General features: G+C 37.0%; 1 protein-coding gene across 2 annotated transcripts in view; it reads left to right on the top strand.

Moving 5' to 3' along the window:
- Positions 1-16134, top strand: part of LOC144964971 (chondroitin sulfate synthase 1-like) — a 35452-nt gene that overhangs the window by 421 nt on the left and 18897 nt on the right. For both annotated transcript variants that reach the window (XM_078899786.1, XM_078899787.1), the window contains exon 2: positions 1679-2713. In XM_078899786.1, coding sequence (XP_078755912.1) covers positions 1844-2713 — 870 coding nt within the window. In that variant the 5' untranslated portion in view covers positions 1679-1843. The remainder of the gene's footprint in view (positions 1-1678; positions 2714-16134) is intronic.

The following is a 16134-nucleotide window of genomic DNA, read 5'->3' as shown; positions in this document are numbered from 1 at the left end:
GTTGGCAATCAATGTTGACGTTGGCATTTTGATGTGTTATTTGATTCTTCCTTTCACAATAATTAATAAACTAAAAATGTTAAAACCGATGATGATCTTTTGATTTCGATAATGATAATACTGGAAACTGTATGATGAAAGCCATATTCTATCACCAGAATAGATATCTTACCGGCTATCGTGCTATCTTTGCCGCTCGGCATTTTTATTTTCGGAGGCGGGAGGGGCTTGGTTTGTTTATTTGTTTTTGTATAGGAGTAGGAATGTAAATGTAATCTTTATCAAAAGTTACATAGCTAAGTTACTCGGTGAAAATAAATCTCAAACCTACTGTGTCGTGGTGTTGTGGTATCTCAGCGGTGTCTGGTCTTTTAACGGAGTGATTCAACACACAGATCATTCTAGCTTGGTGACTGGAGTTTTGATTATAACGATCGAAAAGCTCTAACTTTGCCTTACTCGACTCGGGTTTAAAATTAGGCACTTTGATAACTCCAGCCTAGTCGCCACCGATAAGCTCATTGCTTGGTGTTGCTCCTTTTTGGAACTTGATTTTGGGCCCTTTGCTGTTCTGGTCATATTGGCGCGTGGCTAATTTTGGTACAATATTTTTAAAGGCCACAAAGCAAGATTTCTTTTGGTGTATTTCATTCTTAATTCATGATTATTTTTCAGAAAGAAATTTTTAAATGATAATAACTATGGATATATTTATTATACCTGGTATATCATTAGACAATTAATTGAAGAATATCTCTTCCAAATATAATTGCAATTGATACACTTGCACACTTCTATTTTACTCGCATCAACCCAGCTTTTCAGGCCAAGAACTTCATATTTTCATCTATTTTCACTTAACCGGAATATTTTAGAGACCTTCCATGCAGTATACATGAAAACGTTAAATGAAAATAAAGCTTATTTTGAGACCTTTAAAATGATACCCAACACTTGCCATCTATTTTTAAAATTCAGTAAGTACAACTAGTGGCCCGATTCTACTGCAAAACCCAAACTTTCTTAATCGCCACCAGATGCTGGTTAGAAGAAGATAGCAGAGATAACAAATTCTCTCTGTAGAAGTGACTTAAATTTTCGATAGAAAACTATGAAAAGCTCTGAGTTGCATCAAATTGAAATATTTCAGTGTTAAATTCTGTGCAAAAACAAAAATTTGGATTTGGAAATGTCCAGTTTCTCAATTATACTGCGATAAATGTTACAGAGGGATCTGTGGTGTAGGTAGCACGTCTGACCGGTAATCGGGAGGTCTGAGGTTTGATTTCCCAGCTGAGGTAGTTTTTGGGATTTTTTTTTCTTGTATTTTTCTTTCTTGGCACTGTTTCATACTCACTTGATAGGATTTTTATTAGACACAATCTTATATCGTTCTATGAATTCTGTTTGGATCACAATTTTAATATGTTTAAGGACTGATTCATGAAATGTCCAATGAACATCTACCTAAGTACTGAATAAAGTCATTCCAATGAACATCTAACAATGTACTGAATAAATTCATTCGAATCTGTGGTCTCGATATATATTATATTCACAACAACTAATCACTTGGGTTTTTTAAGTGTTATTTTTGCTTTAAATATAAGTATATCATCTTATTTTCATAATGTCAATGTAAATAATTCATTCTTTTAAAAAAAATTTTTTTTTTCAGTTTTCTCTCCCCATTCCATTTAGCCCTGGCTTCAAATTATCTGACTGAAAATGTCAAAAACTGACAAGACTTTTTCCTTGAATGCATTAGATCCTCCTGGATTCTGACTGGAGATAAGAATCAATAAGTTATATCCAACTTTTTCTCACTTTTGCGATTGATAAAATGCCTAATAAAGTGCAAGCAAATGGAGTTTGTCGTCATCTGACTGGTCCCAGAAAACAGTATGGGTTAAAGAATTATTCCTTCACGTTTATAACGACAGTCATCGGATTCCTGTTTGGAGTGGTGTTAGTCAACTGGTGTAAAGTAGGCGTTACTTCACATTGTGGTATCAAAGGAATGTGCTGCACGGAGATTCGTCTCGGGAAGAAACCGGCCAGTTCTATACATTTTGGTGAAACTAATTTAAGGACTTTAAGTCGGGATAAAAATGAAAAAGAAGATAGTGATGGCGATAATTCAAAAGATAATTTCATTTTTGTAGGTATTATGACGGCAAAAAAATTTATTGATAATCGTGGGTTGGCATCACATAGAACCTGGGCAAGTAATATCAATGGAAAAGTGATGTTTTTCTCCAGTGAAGGATCGACTTCGAGTTACGATGTTCCTGTTGTTGCATTGCCTGGTGTTGATGATGCGTATCCACCACAGAAAAAATCATTTATGATGTTGAAATACATGCACGACCATTTCTTGGAGAAATACGAGTGGTTTATGAGAGCGGACGACGATGTTTTCATCAAGGGAGATAAATTAGATCAGTTTCTTCGAGGTGTCAATAGTTCGACTCCACGCTTCATCGGTCAGGCTGGAACGGGAAAAGACGATGAGCTTGGTAAACTGGCCTTGACTTCCCATGAGAATTTTTGTATGGGGGGGCCAGGGATGATTTTCAGCAGAGAGACCCTAAGGAGGATGGTTCCTCATATTAGTTACTGTCTACGCAATCTTTACACGACTCATGAAGATGTGGAGATAGGCCGATGTGTTCGGAAATTTGCAGGGATCCAGTGCACCTGGTCATATGAGGTAAGACTTTGTTATTTGTTTATAAACATGCATTCTCTTACTCTTTGAGGTCTCACTTTGTTATTTGTTATAATATGAACATGTATTCTCTTACTCTTAACGTCTCACTGTCTCACAATGGTATGATAAACCATCGAACGATTTGCCGGATTGAGAGACATTCTGTTTGCATCTTAAAGCTAGTCCAATATTTTGTTCTATGAACATTTTCTTAAGTAATACTACTACTACTACTACTACTACTACTACTACTACTACTACTACTACTACTACTACTACTACTACTACTACTACTACTACTACTACTAACTAATGATAATGATAATCATAATAAAATAATAATAATAATTATAATAATATTATTATTATTATCGTAATAATAATAATAATAATAATAATAATAATAATAATAATGAAAATAATAATGATATTAGTTATAATGATACATTAGTTAATTAATATTGCCAAGCAATATAATTGACTTAATTACTTTTGCAGCTGTGATAAAGTACCTAATTACTAATGATTAATAATTCGAAATTAGACGGGGCATTCTTGGACATATGCAAATGGTTCTAGTTCTATTAATTCTTTGTATCGAAGCAATGTGTACATGTTATCTCTCTCTCTCTCTATCTATCTCCCTGTCTCTCTCTCCCTTCCTATTTCTCTCCCCCCTCTCTCTTTCTCTTTCTATATCCCCCTCTCTCTTTCTCTCTCTATCTATATATATCTCTCTTTTTCCCTTTCTCTTTCTTTCTCTCTCCCTCTTTCCCTCTCTCAACCTCTCTATTTTTCTCACTGTTCCTCTCCCTCCCTCCCTTTCTCTATCTCTCTCCCTCTTTCTCTTTTTCTCTCTATCCTTCCGTAAGTGTATGCTCTATACAATCTAGTTATTTATGTCTGTCTACCCATCAATCTTTCCTCTCTATCGAGCTAACTATCAATCTATCCTACCTGTCTATCTATCTGTCTACCTATCTATCTATCTACCTTTCTATCTATCTATCTATCTATCTATCTATCTATCTATCTATCTATCTATCTATCTATCTATCTATCTATCTATCTATCTATCTATCTATCTATCTATCTATCTATCCCTCTACCAAATGTGGATAAACGCGTAGACGTTTACCAATCCACAACACACTCCATGACTCTACGTAGAGGGTGTGAGTCTGATAAAATGTGAGATAAATGACTTGTTGTCTAATATTATCCTGACACACACTCCGTGGATGGGAGTGGCTGTATGGGTATCTGGCATTCTTAGTGTGTACCTACCGCCTCTGTACGTACTATGCTGTTGTCGTCTTTAACCCCACCCACCCCCAATTAAAAAAGAACAAAAAACAAACGTATTCAATATTTTGCCCCTTCCCCCCCCCCCCCCCCCCAAACACCCGTCCTTTCATAATGCTGTTGTTAATTATTCCTTTTCCTAGTAAAGTAAATGACTTGGTATCTTTATTCCTTATCTTGAAATAATACTAATTTTAGAAAGTAAACAGACAGACAGAAATAAAAACAAAAATAAATAGAAAAGATAGAGCTATCAGGCTTGCAGAAATGATTTATCATTATGATAATGATGGTAATATTAATGATAATAACTTGAATAAGTTTTTGTCAGTAGGAGTTTTACATGTTGGGAATGGCGAAGTGATATGGCTGTTATTGTTATATTTAGTTTTATTTAACTGGGCAAACTTTTCTTGGGAACTCTAAATTCTTGAACTTTGCAGACCTGCCGACTATTACAAAAAAATTCGTATAACATTACGAAATTTTGGCTCCAAGTTTAGAACTTAATGAGCTTCTCCAAGTTATGAAAACTTATTGAAAATGAAAGTTGGTGCCAGCATTCATAACGTTAAGAATGTTGAAGTCAGTGTTATTGAATCCTTGGGTAAGAAAGTTGTTGATTTTAGAACGGTGAATAGGATTCTTCTTTCCTAAGAATGACGAATTTAAAAATCTTAACGTAGGCAGGTCTGCCATTGTAATTTGCGTTTTGTGATCCGTGCGGGGCCGTATCGGAGGTAGTCGACGCCTATTTGAAATATACAATAGGATTGGTAATACCGACGTGCACTTATTTGCAGGTCTGATAACCCAATTCCTTATGGGCTTATTGTTGTAATGGAAATCTAAAAAAAAAAAAAAAAAAGACGCAAAATATTGTCCATTACAAAAAAATTAAATTAGGCCCTTAAGTGGGTTCGGATGTCAGACCTCCATATATGTACACGTCGGTTATTACCATTTGACAGCTTTAGAAATACAGATATCGCGTCCGTAAGGCTGTATCGGTTTGTTTTTATAAGCAGCTTAAGGTACCCTATCAAATATGATGGACTATATGTTATATTCTGTTAATACGTTACATCTGTGGCTATTTATAAAAATATTGTGAAATATATATATATATATATATATATATATATATATATATATATATATAATATATATATATATATATATATATATATATATATATATATATAGAGAGAGAGAGAGAGAGAGAGAGAGAGAGAGCAGCTTCCACCATCTTGTTTGTTTTTTTTTACCTTCATGAGAAACTTATCCCCTTTTGGTCATTTTGAGGCGCTAACATTATGACTGAATCCATGGGTAAATATCGGCCCTTTTGTTGTCTGTTTATTTTAATTCTTTTTTTGTTTGTTTTTTTGTTTTGTTGGATATTCACCCTGAGGTGCATTTATTTATTGATTTCAATGCCCTCAAGCAGCCGCTTCCCCCCCACCTTTGCCTCTATCTCCATACACTGTTACAATTATTCATCTCAAAGCCACTTCAATGGGAGTGAGATGTACCTTTGATCGGCTTGTATTGGCCATAGAGGTAGAAGCACTGAATGAGGAGGGCAGATGTAACATTTCATTTCAAGTACTCAAACACACCATGTGAGGTCAGCCTCCTATCCATGATGTAACCAAGTGCCTGTTTATATTATCCACGGACTCGAATTCACTCTGGGTGGTATGCAGTATACAGTCCGCTTTGATTTTCATCTTTCTCGAAGAAAGATAGAATGTTGTGATGTTAACACGTTTTGGGTAACACGGAATTGAGCTTGATGGTTCTTCTGCTTCATCACACTTCTTCGTTTAATGGTGTAGTTATGTATGCTCGCTATGCCTCGCTTCATTTATCGTTCAAGATCCTAATTGTGCAGCGGGTGGGGAGATGACGGAGAGTTTAACCAGTAAATTGCCGTCTCATCCTTCAAATATCGATCGATTTAAATGACAACTTATCTTGGCAAAAACTATCAAGCCTGTGACTTGAATCAAGACTTCGCCGAAGTCCCAGGATGAGGATATTTAAATCGATCGATATTTGAAGGATAAGTTTTCTGGCCAAATGTTTAAATACGTGTTTTTCCAGAGTACGACAGTTAACTGAAATAAAGCTAAATAGAAGAAAAAAACAGCCATATCACTTCGCCATTTCCAACATGTAAAACTCCAACTGATAAAAACGTATTCAAGTTGTATTCAACGTTAAAATCCACATGACCAATAACAACAGTTGCAGAACTGTTTTGGTATTTGTTGATGGGCGTGTCTTTATTGGAAACGACCGATTTGTCAATGTGTATGTAAAACATGCCGTGTCAATGATAGTGCTCTTGCTCTGCAGATAAAATGGTGGACGGATAAGTTTGGATGTTCTTGATTAAGATAATACTAGTACGAACGTTGAATAGGAAATAAAATGTTGATTTGGTAGGATTAGTCTTGTCAGTGCCATTCATTGTTGGTCTGGGTGGAATTGGAAGAGAACATGACAATACAGCTGTACATCTCAAACTGATACTAAGCTGCTTGAAGCTGTAGACTGAAAAAAGTAATTAAAAAAATGTATTAATAGAACGGCTTCAAAAAAGAACATAATACCCGGAACGTTTTGGGCTCAAAACCCTTCTTCAGCCAGCAACAAAAATCAATGAAAACATAAATTTAAATATGATATTAAAAATAGTATATCTATACCACGTTATCTTCGACCAACACACTCAGCAGTCGATCGTTTTTCTTTCTTTCTGTCATTTTTTAACAGTAAAAAAAAAAAAAGATTATATTTAGTATCGCATTATTTAAGAAAAAAAAACAGGTTTTCTATCAACGTACACGATTGGCTGTTATTTGCAAATTGTACGTTATTTGATTGAAACTGTCGAATGTATAAAGGTGGGCATGTCAAATGAATGGGAATAGCGAAAATCATACTACGAATATTCTGATATTCTGTCGTAAAATTTGGCCAGAAAACTCGTCCTTCAAATATCGATCGATTTAAAGAAAACACACATACACACACCAAAAAAAAAAAAAACACTCTCAAACCTAGGATTTCGCGATGAGGGTCATCATCATTATTTTTATTATTATTATTATTATTATTATTATTATTATTATTATTATTATTATTATTATTATTATTATTATTATTATTGGCTGACTTTTTTGTGTGACCTTTTTTTTCCTCATAACCCTATACTGTTGTATTGGAACCTGTTACTTGTACGTAATCTTTTTGTCTTGTGTGCCATTGGGAACTGACAAACGGTCGTAACCTTTGACCTTAAAAGCAAACTACGTACTGACCTTTTCTCAGCATAGTAAAAGTCCAATGAATGGTGCTGAGTACGTGCACAAGGAGTATCTGCTACCTACTGACCTACTGCTCACCTTTGACCTATGGTTTGCCGTACTTTGGAAAAACGCATATTTAAGAATTTGGCCAGAAAACTCGCCCTTCAAATATCGACCGATTTGAATGACCCTCATCTTGGCAAACACTCAAACTCAGGACTTCGCGGAGAGAGAGAGAGAGAGAGAGAGAGAGAGAGAGAGAGAGAGAGAGAGAGAGAGAGAGAGAGAGAGAGAGAGAGAGAGAGAGAGGGAGGGGGGGGGGGGGGGGAGGGAGGGAGGGAGGGAGGGTGGTAGTGGTGGGAAAAGAGAATTTATCCGGTATTTTAAGCGCGAAACTTATTAGCGAATTCTGAGGTTTGACAAACATATTGAGTTGTTTGTAAACAATAACGTGAATGAAATTGACCTCTCTCTGATCATTGTAATTATGTAGTTTTATATAAACTTTTTAGTTTACACATAGTTTTCTATTGATCAAGCGGAAGAACAGTGGGTATTTTACTTACACGTCGATAGCAAAACCTGTGTAGTTTGCTATGTTTACCAATCACTGTCACTGTCATTGTTCACATTATGGCGACTGACCGAGAGACGTGGATATCGAAGTGTCTATTAGAATACGTGTCAAAAAGCATTTCAATAGCCACTCTCCAAGTCTATTTCAACCGACGGGTGTTTGGGTCACGGTGCCGATTGTTTCCTCCGTTTTCACTCCTCTTGTTTCAGACAACGTCATTTACCAGTTCAATACCGGACTCTGGAAAACAAGTATATTGAGAAATTTAGCCAGAAAACTCGTCCTTCAAATATAGATCGATTTAATTGACCCTCATCTTGGTTAAAAACTCTCAAACTTGGGCCTTCGTGAAGTCTTGATTAAAGCCTGAAGTATGAGAGTTTTGGCCAAGATGAGGGTCGTTTAAATCGATTGATATTTGAAGGAGACATTGTCTGTTCCAGAGTAGGAGAGTTAAGTGATTAAAACAGCCCAGCATACAACACTCACGTATATCCCCGTACATGTGTGGATGGAGTCCCGGTTTTTGAGAAAGACACAACCAATATAACTTTTTTCTTTATTTTTCTTTCTTTCTTTCTTTCTTTCTTTATTTATTTTTGTGGTAAATTCTTTTTTCTTTCTTTTGTTTTTCCTTTACTTTCTTTTCCCATCTTACGAATTTTTATATTTAATGAACACAATTGCACGTAAACACGATTTTTTCTCTTCTCTCTTTTCTTTCTTTTTTTATTTTTATTTTTTATTATTTTTTAAAATTTTATTTTGTTTTTCTCATCTTTTCCTATGGAATTTTTAATTAAATGAAAACAATTGCCCCTGTCCCGCCAGCTTAAAACGTTTTTGTTTCCAGGATTCGTGGGCGAGTCGTGGAACTTCCACTGGAAGTTGTTCTACCTACTTGTTAATGTTTTATATAATATTATTGTATAGAGTGCCAGAAGAAAAAAGAAAAAAAAAAACAGGAAAAAATTACGATACTATTTCATCACGAAGAAGAAAAGAAAAACATTTGAAAATTTACCAGCAACAAAACCAAAACATTAAGTTAATTTTTGCCAAGTTTACTAAAAATGCTTCATTGGTTAAGAAACCATACCGGTTCTATCAAACTGGTATAAAACCTGGGACTCTCGAAGTCTTGATTAAAATCCCAGGTTTGAGAGTTTTTGTCAAGATGAAGGTCATTTAAATCGATCGGTATTTGAAGGACGAGTTTTCTGGCCAAATTTTTAAATATGGTTTTTTTTTGTGTGTTTTTTTTTTACAGAGTACGGCATAATAGTTGAAACAGCCTTTAACCTGTTCATTGCCGCAGTCTAGGGGGAAAAAACGTATTATAAATTTTTATTAGAAAACTCGTCCTTCAAATATCGCAAAACCACTCAAATCTGGGACCTATAAGAAGGGAAAAGGGACGAGAACAAAAGAAACTTGGGTAAGCTGTAACTGGATTGGAAGTATGTCTCATGTTGCAGGGGGTCGCAATAGCCAATTTATCTCACTTGTTGTCGGGCCGATGTTGGTCCTTGGTAGAACTCTTGTCTCACGTGTAACGGACCGATGTTGGTCCTTAGTAGAGCTCTTGTCTCACGTGTTAACGGACCGATGTTGGTCCTTGGTAGAGCTCTTGTCTCACGTGTTAACGTACCGATGTTGGTCCTTGGTAGAACTCTTGTCTCACGTGTGAATTTGCTGATGTTGGTCCTTCGTAGAACTCTTGTCTCACGTGTTAACGGGCCGATGCTGGTCCTTGGTAAAATTCTTATCTCACGTGTTAACGGGCCGATGTTGGTCCTTGGTAGAATTCTTGTCTCACGTGTTAACGGGCCGATGTTGGTCCTTGGTAGAGCTCTTGTCTCACGTGTTAACGGACCGATGTTGGTCCTTGGTAGAGCTCTTGTCTCACGTGTTAACGGGCCGATGTTGGTCCTTGGTAGAACTCTTGTCTCACGTGTTAACGGACCGATGTTGGTCCTTGGTAGAGCTCTTGTCTCACGTGTTAACGGACCGATGTTGGTCCTTGGTAGAGCTCTTGTCTCACGTGTTAACGTACCGATGTTGGTTCTTGGTAGAACTCTTGTCTCACGTGTGAATTTGCTGATGTTGGTCCTTCGTAGAACTCTTGTCTCACGTGTTAACGGGCCGATGCTGGTCCTTGGTAAAATTCTTATCTCACGTGTTAACGGGCCGATGTTGGTCCTTGGTAGAATTCTTGTCTCACATGTTAACGGGCCGATGTTGGTCCTTGGTAGAACTCTTGCGGAAAGTAAAGTTAAGAATAGTCTGGTGTTAACGTTGGTACAGAGGGGACACAGTCTGACTCTATAGACCGTATATTCTGCCGCATACTGTAAACCACGTATTTTGGTCAGAAAACAGGTCCTTCAAATATCGATCAATTTAAGTGACCCTCATCTTGCCACCCCCCCCCCTCCCGATAACAAACAACAGACACACACTTACAACCAACCCGAAAACCTCTCAAACCTGGGACTTCATAATGGGTCTAAAGGGCGACCAGGTCCATTACGCCTGCAGATCCAGCAGCTGATAGTTACTCTACTGCAATAAAATTGCGTCATTGCAAACGGTACGCCGATCTCCTCTTTCCTTGTCTGAGGTCTCTCGAGGACTGCTGATTTGATATTAAAGGAAGATGATAGCCCGATGACTCAATGCGGTTGTAAAACGACTTCCAACCAGTTGTTTTTCCATTAATTCCAGGTAATGCTTATCTCGTTCAGATAAAATAACTGGGAAACAAGATAACTGGCCTACTCTGGCATAAAACGTATTCACATTTTGGCCAGAAAATGTGTTCTTCAAATCGATCGATTCAAATGACCGCCATCTTGCCATAATCTCGTAACTCGTAATCCGGGGACTTTACGGAAGTCTCAGGTTTGGCAATTTTTGAAAAGATGAGGATCATTTTAATCGATTGATATTTGGCGGAGGACGAGTTTTCTGGCCAAAATTTGAATATGTGTTATTCCAGAATAGGCCAGATTGGAGGACACAAATTAATTACAAGTGTGGCCAGATTATCGCCCTTACTCGTCATCCCCGTATTCAAGGAAAAGTTATCTCCCATTGACATTCCACTCTTAGGCGTGATAGTTTTACAAAGGAGCTACGACGAACACATTAGATCTTGAATGATTCAAATCTGAAAAGTTATGTGTGGTGCCATACAATGGAACCAGAATATTACAAAACAACAAAACACACACACACACACACACACACACACACACACACACACACAAAGAAAACAAAAAAGACAAACAAACAAAAAATAACAAGACGCCCAAAAAGACACCAAAAATACCCCCCCCCCCCCCCAAAAAAAAAATAAAATAAAAAACAACAAAAAAAACAAAAAACAAAACAAAACAAAAAAAAAAAACAAAAACAACACACACACACAAAACAAACAAAATTAGATAATAGTTATATCAAAATAAAACAAAAAAATCACACACATGCGCGCGCGCACACACATACACACAAACAAAACAACAGATTAATAAATAATACAGTTTTAAGATTTACCAGAGAACTGTCGGGCCAAAACAAACAAAATTAGATAATAGTTATATCAAAATAAAACAAAAAATCACACACATGCGCGCGCGCACACACATACACACAAACAAAACAACAGATTAATAAATAAAACAGTTTTAAGATTTACCAGAGAACTGTCGGGCTTTGGAAAAACCAAGTATTTGACAATTTGGACAGAAAACTCGTCCTTCAAATATCAATCGAAATGACCCTCATCTTGGCAAAAACTCACAAACCTGGGACTTCGCAGAGTCTTAATCAAAGTCCCAGGTTCGAGACGGTCATTTAAATCGATCGGTATGTGAAGGACGAGTTAACTGGCCACATTTTTAAATACAATCGTTCTCAAGACTACGGCAGTTAACTGACTGTTTGCTTTGAGTGGTGAATAGTCCTCAGATCTTCTGGTTGACGGAGAGATCAGATGTGTTTCTGTTAAACTGTGAAAAGAATGGTGACGGCTAAATACCCCCTTTGCCTCACAATTATAAATAACAATGTGACATTGAATGCAAGCCTCAATTTAATAAACGAAAACATATAATGTGGACGTTTCGGGTTTCCCCTTTATCAAGAAGACACGATGAATGAAACACTACGGACGAATGAGATTTGTTGTTGACAACGTCATTCTCACATATTATATATTATATGATTCGTCTGTAGTGATTCAGTCATGTTTTGTTGATAAAGGGGAAACCTGAAACCCGTCCACATGATCTGTTTTCGTTTATTAAACTGACGCTTACATTCAATTTCACATTGTTATTTCGTTCTTTTTGTAACAATTATACGATTTTTGAAAAACAGAACATTCTCATCAATGGTCATTTTAATAGAAAAAAACAAAACAAATAAATTACATGTATTGTTATGAAAAAGGCGACACAACTCCATGACAAATTGTCCAATTGTTCTCTTCTGTTCCATGGAATAGGGAAGAAAAGTCGTGACGTCACATCTACTTTTCTGGTTCCAAACTCATTGGAAGTGTGCTTGTAGCCAGTCTTTCAGAGGAAAAAAAAAGTGGATAGGTTAGTAAAGTGGCATAACTTTTTTAGTAGCAGGATGTATAGGCAGATTCTAAGAATAACAGGACGTAAAAGAGCGAGGATAGATTATGATCGTTCTCGACCACCAACATGTATTAATTCTAGAAAATAAGATTCCATCACTCTGAAACCAGAAGATCATTTACACAAGATATGAATTCATTTCTCCGGAAGAGTAGTTGTACACTTCCAATGGAACAGGAACCAGTATTTTGACATCACACTTTTTTTTCCCTATAGATAGTATGCGCTTGGCTAAGAAACTCACAACATTGCCATCCGGAAGTATAAAGGACCAACACACAAAAACCATGTATAACCATGTGTAAACTTTTATAGTCTGGTTAATACAGTTTAGTGAGAATTACACATAAACATGGATGGCAAAAAACATGAACTAAGACTGAGTGACGTCAACTTCATTCTATCTATTGATTGGACAAAGACCTGTATAGTAAGCTGTCTGGACATTTTCAGCCATCCGGATCAGCTCAGGTGATTCTTCCAGCACCTGCTGTGGACCAACAGTTGTGAGTAAAAAACCCAAACAAAACAGTCTAGACAACTACAGACACGTCAGATTGTCGACACGTCAGTTGGGACATGCACTTCCGTTTTGTATCTCACTGGCCTTCAGTCAGTCGTCATGATATAGTTCCTACACCGTACACATACTACTGTGTCTGCCACTGCCACCTGCTTTATGGTGTATGTCATATCTCCGGATCTAGGCAGAGTTGGAGTTTGGGATTTTTACATTTGTGTTTGTTGTTATCTCTTTTTTATATTTATCTTTTTCCCCTGTGTTGTTCGTTTGTTTTTCTTTTTTTTTTTCCTTCTTTAAAAAATATTATTTGGTAAAATGCTACCCTTGTTGCTTTATTTTATTTGTGGGACATTCTTTCCCGTTCTCTCTCTCTCTCTCTCTCTCTCTCTCTCTCTCTCTCTCTCTCTCTCTCTCTCTCTCTCTACCTCTCTCTCTCTACCTCTCTCGTTATCTCTCTTTGTTTCTCTCTACCCGTCCCCCCCCCCCCCCCCCACCCCTCTCTAACCCACTCACCCTCGGACTCCTTCATTAACTCCACATTTTACTGTCTTTCCATTTTTGGTTTGTGTATTTGTTTGTTTGCTTGTTTGTTTGTCTCTTGACCTCAATACCTTTCTCCGAAATCGCACTTTTTTCCTGTTGTATAATAATCCATGTCGTATTTTCCCCATCAGAAAATTTGTTGTTATTTTATAATAAAAAGAAGAGGAAAAAAAAGGTACTGACATTTTGTAATGGAGGTTACTCTTCATAAGTGGGGATTGCTGAGTTGTCCATTTTTACCAGTTGCGATGAAGCGCCGGTCATGGCAGAACCACCGATGTTACATTTTATGACGATGCACTCTCGTAGGGTGTGTTCGATGCCGCATAAAAAGAGAGTGTTCAATATTTGTTGAATTGTGTTTTTCGACGCATTTGTTTTGGTGTTTTCCATTCAGTTTTATCGTGTTTCAGATGCAGTTATTGGATGTTTTCGACCACATCGTTCAAATGAATTGACCGTTGGTGAATCGATTTTACTTCTGCTCTTTTCGGAGTCTGCTTTAATAATTACGGCAGTTTTTTTCCTTCTCATATTTATTTTATTATTATTATTATTATTATTATTATTATTATTATTATTATTATTATTATTATTATTATTATTATTATTATTATTATTATTATTATTATTATTATTATTATTATTATTATTATTATTATTTTAAATTCTATTAATTTATTTTTTAAATTCTATTAATGGATTTGTTTTGAATTAATTTTAAGATAAATCGGCTATTCTTTGACTTTGACTGCGTCAAACTGTTTTTTTAATTCTTAGTTTGTGTTTTAAAAGATTAGAATCTTCTTGTATCTGCAAATTTAAAGTCCCATACCCTGCTCAGTGAGCAACGGAAATTGCAACAACAACAAAAAAACAAAAAAAAACAAGAATGAATGGCGAAGGAATAACACTGTGGACTAGAGGTCCAGGTGGAAAATACAATGGAGTTTATAGATAGTTCGAAGATGACGTCACTCAGGTCTTTGTTATTGTTTTTTGCCATCCGCGTTTATGAGTAATGCTCACTGAACTGTATTAACCCGACTATAAACGTTCATGGATACACACAGTTTTGTGTGTTGGTCCGTTATACTTCCGGATGGCAATGTTGTGAGCTTCTATGCCAAGCGCATACTATCTATCTATAGCGAACGGATGCTTGAAAACAAAACAACACAAGAAATGAAATGATTAGAAAAATCCAGAGGAAAATTTAGAATAAAACGTTGCGGCGTTGGAGATCCTCATCGCCGCAGAGTTTTTATTCTCTATTGTCTTCTGGCACTTTTCTACTCACTTCATTTCTTGTTTTTAAAAATGTAGCTTTTATATAGCGCAATATCCACTAAGAGCCAGAACGGTGGACAACATGGGTGATTCCTGTTCACATCTTGTTTGATGGATTATCCATATTCCTCCTTGGAATGCCCAAGCGACGGTGTCTAATGATGCCGCGGCGAAGGTCGTAAATAAATAAAAAGCCACTGAACGTGCTCAAAGCGCTTTATAAGGGATCCTTAGCCAATAGCAACACTTAACAACATAAGTACCCGCTCCACTCACTTTTCTGAATTACACGGTTGCGTTGCGTGAATAGACGACTTGAAACCTTAGTAAGTAGCAGTGTTAAAAGGGTTATACTTGAAACAGATAGCCAGACAAGCATAATGGGTGGTCAAGTTACAATGGCTGCCAGTGTTATGATGATAGGATGTAGGTTGGCAGGCGGTGGTGATGGTGATGGTGATGGTGGTGGTGATGATAGTGGTGGTGAAGGTGATGGTAGTGATGGTGATGACGGTACTGATGGTGGTGGTGGTGACAATGGTGTTGGTGTTGGTGATGGTGATGACGGTAATGATGGTGGTGGTGGTGATGATGGTGATGATGATTGTGGTGCTGATGGTGGTGGTGATGGCAGTAATTGGATTAGAAATCAGGCAATCATTAATTGGAAGTACAGTCATGCCGTACTATGAGGGAACCCCCCCCCCCCCCCCCCCACATGTTTCAAAATTGGGCCAGAAAAATAGTCCTTCAAATATCCATCAGACCCTCATCTTGGTAAATACTCTGACCTCCTCTTCCTTCTCTCTCTCTCTCTCTCTCTCTCTCTCTCTCTCTCTCTCTCTCTCTCTCTCTCTCTCTCTCTCTCTCTCTCTCTCTCTCTCTCTCTCTTCTCTCTCTCTTTCTTTCTCTCTTTCTTTCTCTCTCTTTCTCTCTCTCTCTCTCTCTCTCTCTCTCTCTCTCTTTCTCCTCTTTCTCTTCCTTCTCTCTCTCTCTATATATATATATCTTCCTCTCTCTCTCTCTATCTCTCTCTCTTTCTCTCTCTCCTTCTTTCTCCTCTCTATTTCTCCTCTTTCTCTTCCTTCTCTCTCTATATATATATCTCTCTTCTCTATCTCTATCTCTATCTCTCTCTCTCTCTCTCTCTCTCTCTCTCTCTCTCCCTCTCTCTCTCTCTTTCCTTCTTTCTCGTCTATATTTCTCCTATTTCT

This window comes from Berghia stephanieae, chromosome 2, assembly GCF_034508935.2.
Source record: "Berghia stephanieae isolate SIO BIC M18660-M18661 chromosome 2, UCSD_Bste_1.3, whole genome shotgun sequence".
NCBI lineage: Eukaryota > Metazoa > Mollusca > Gastropoda > Nudibranchia > Aeolidiidae > Berghia > Berghia stephanieae.
Note: the sequence above shows the minus strand (reverse complement) of the source record. Positions and strands in the feature narration are given on the sequence as shown.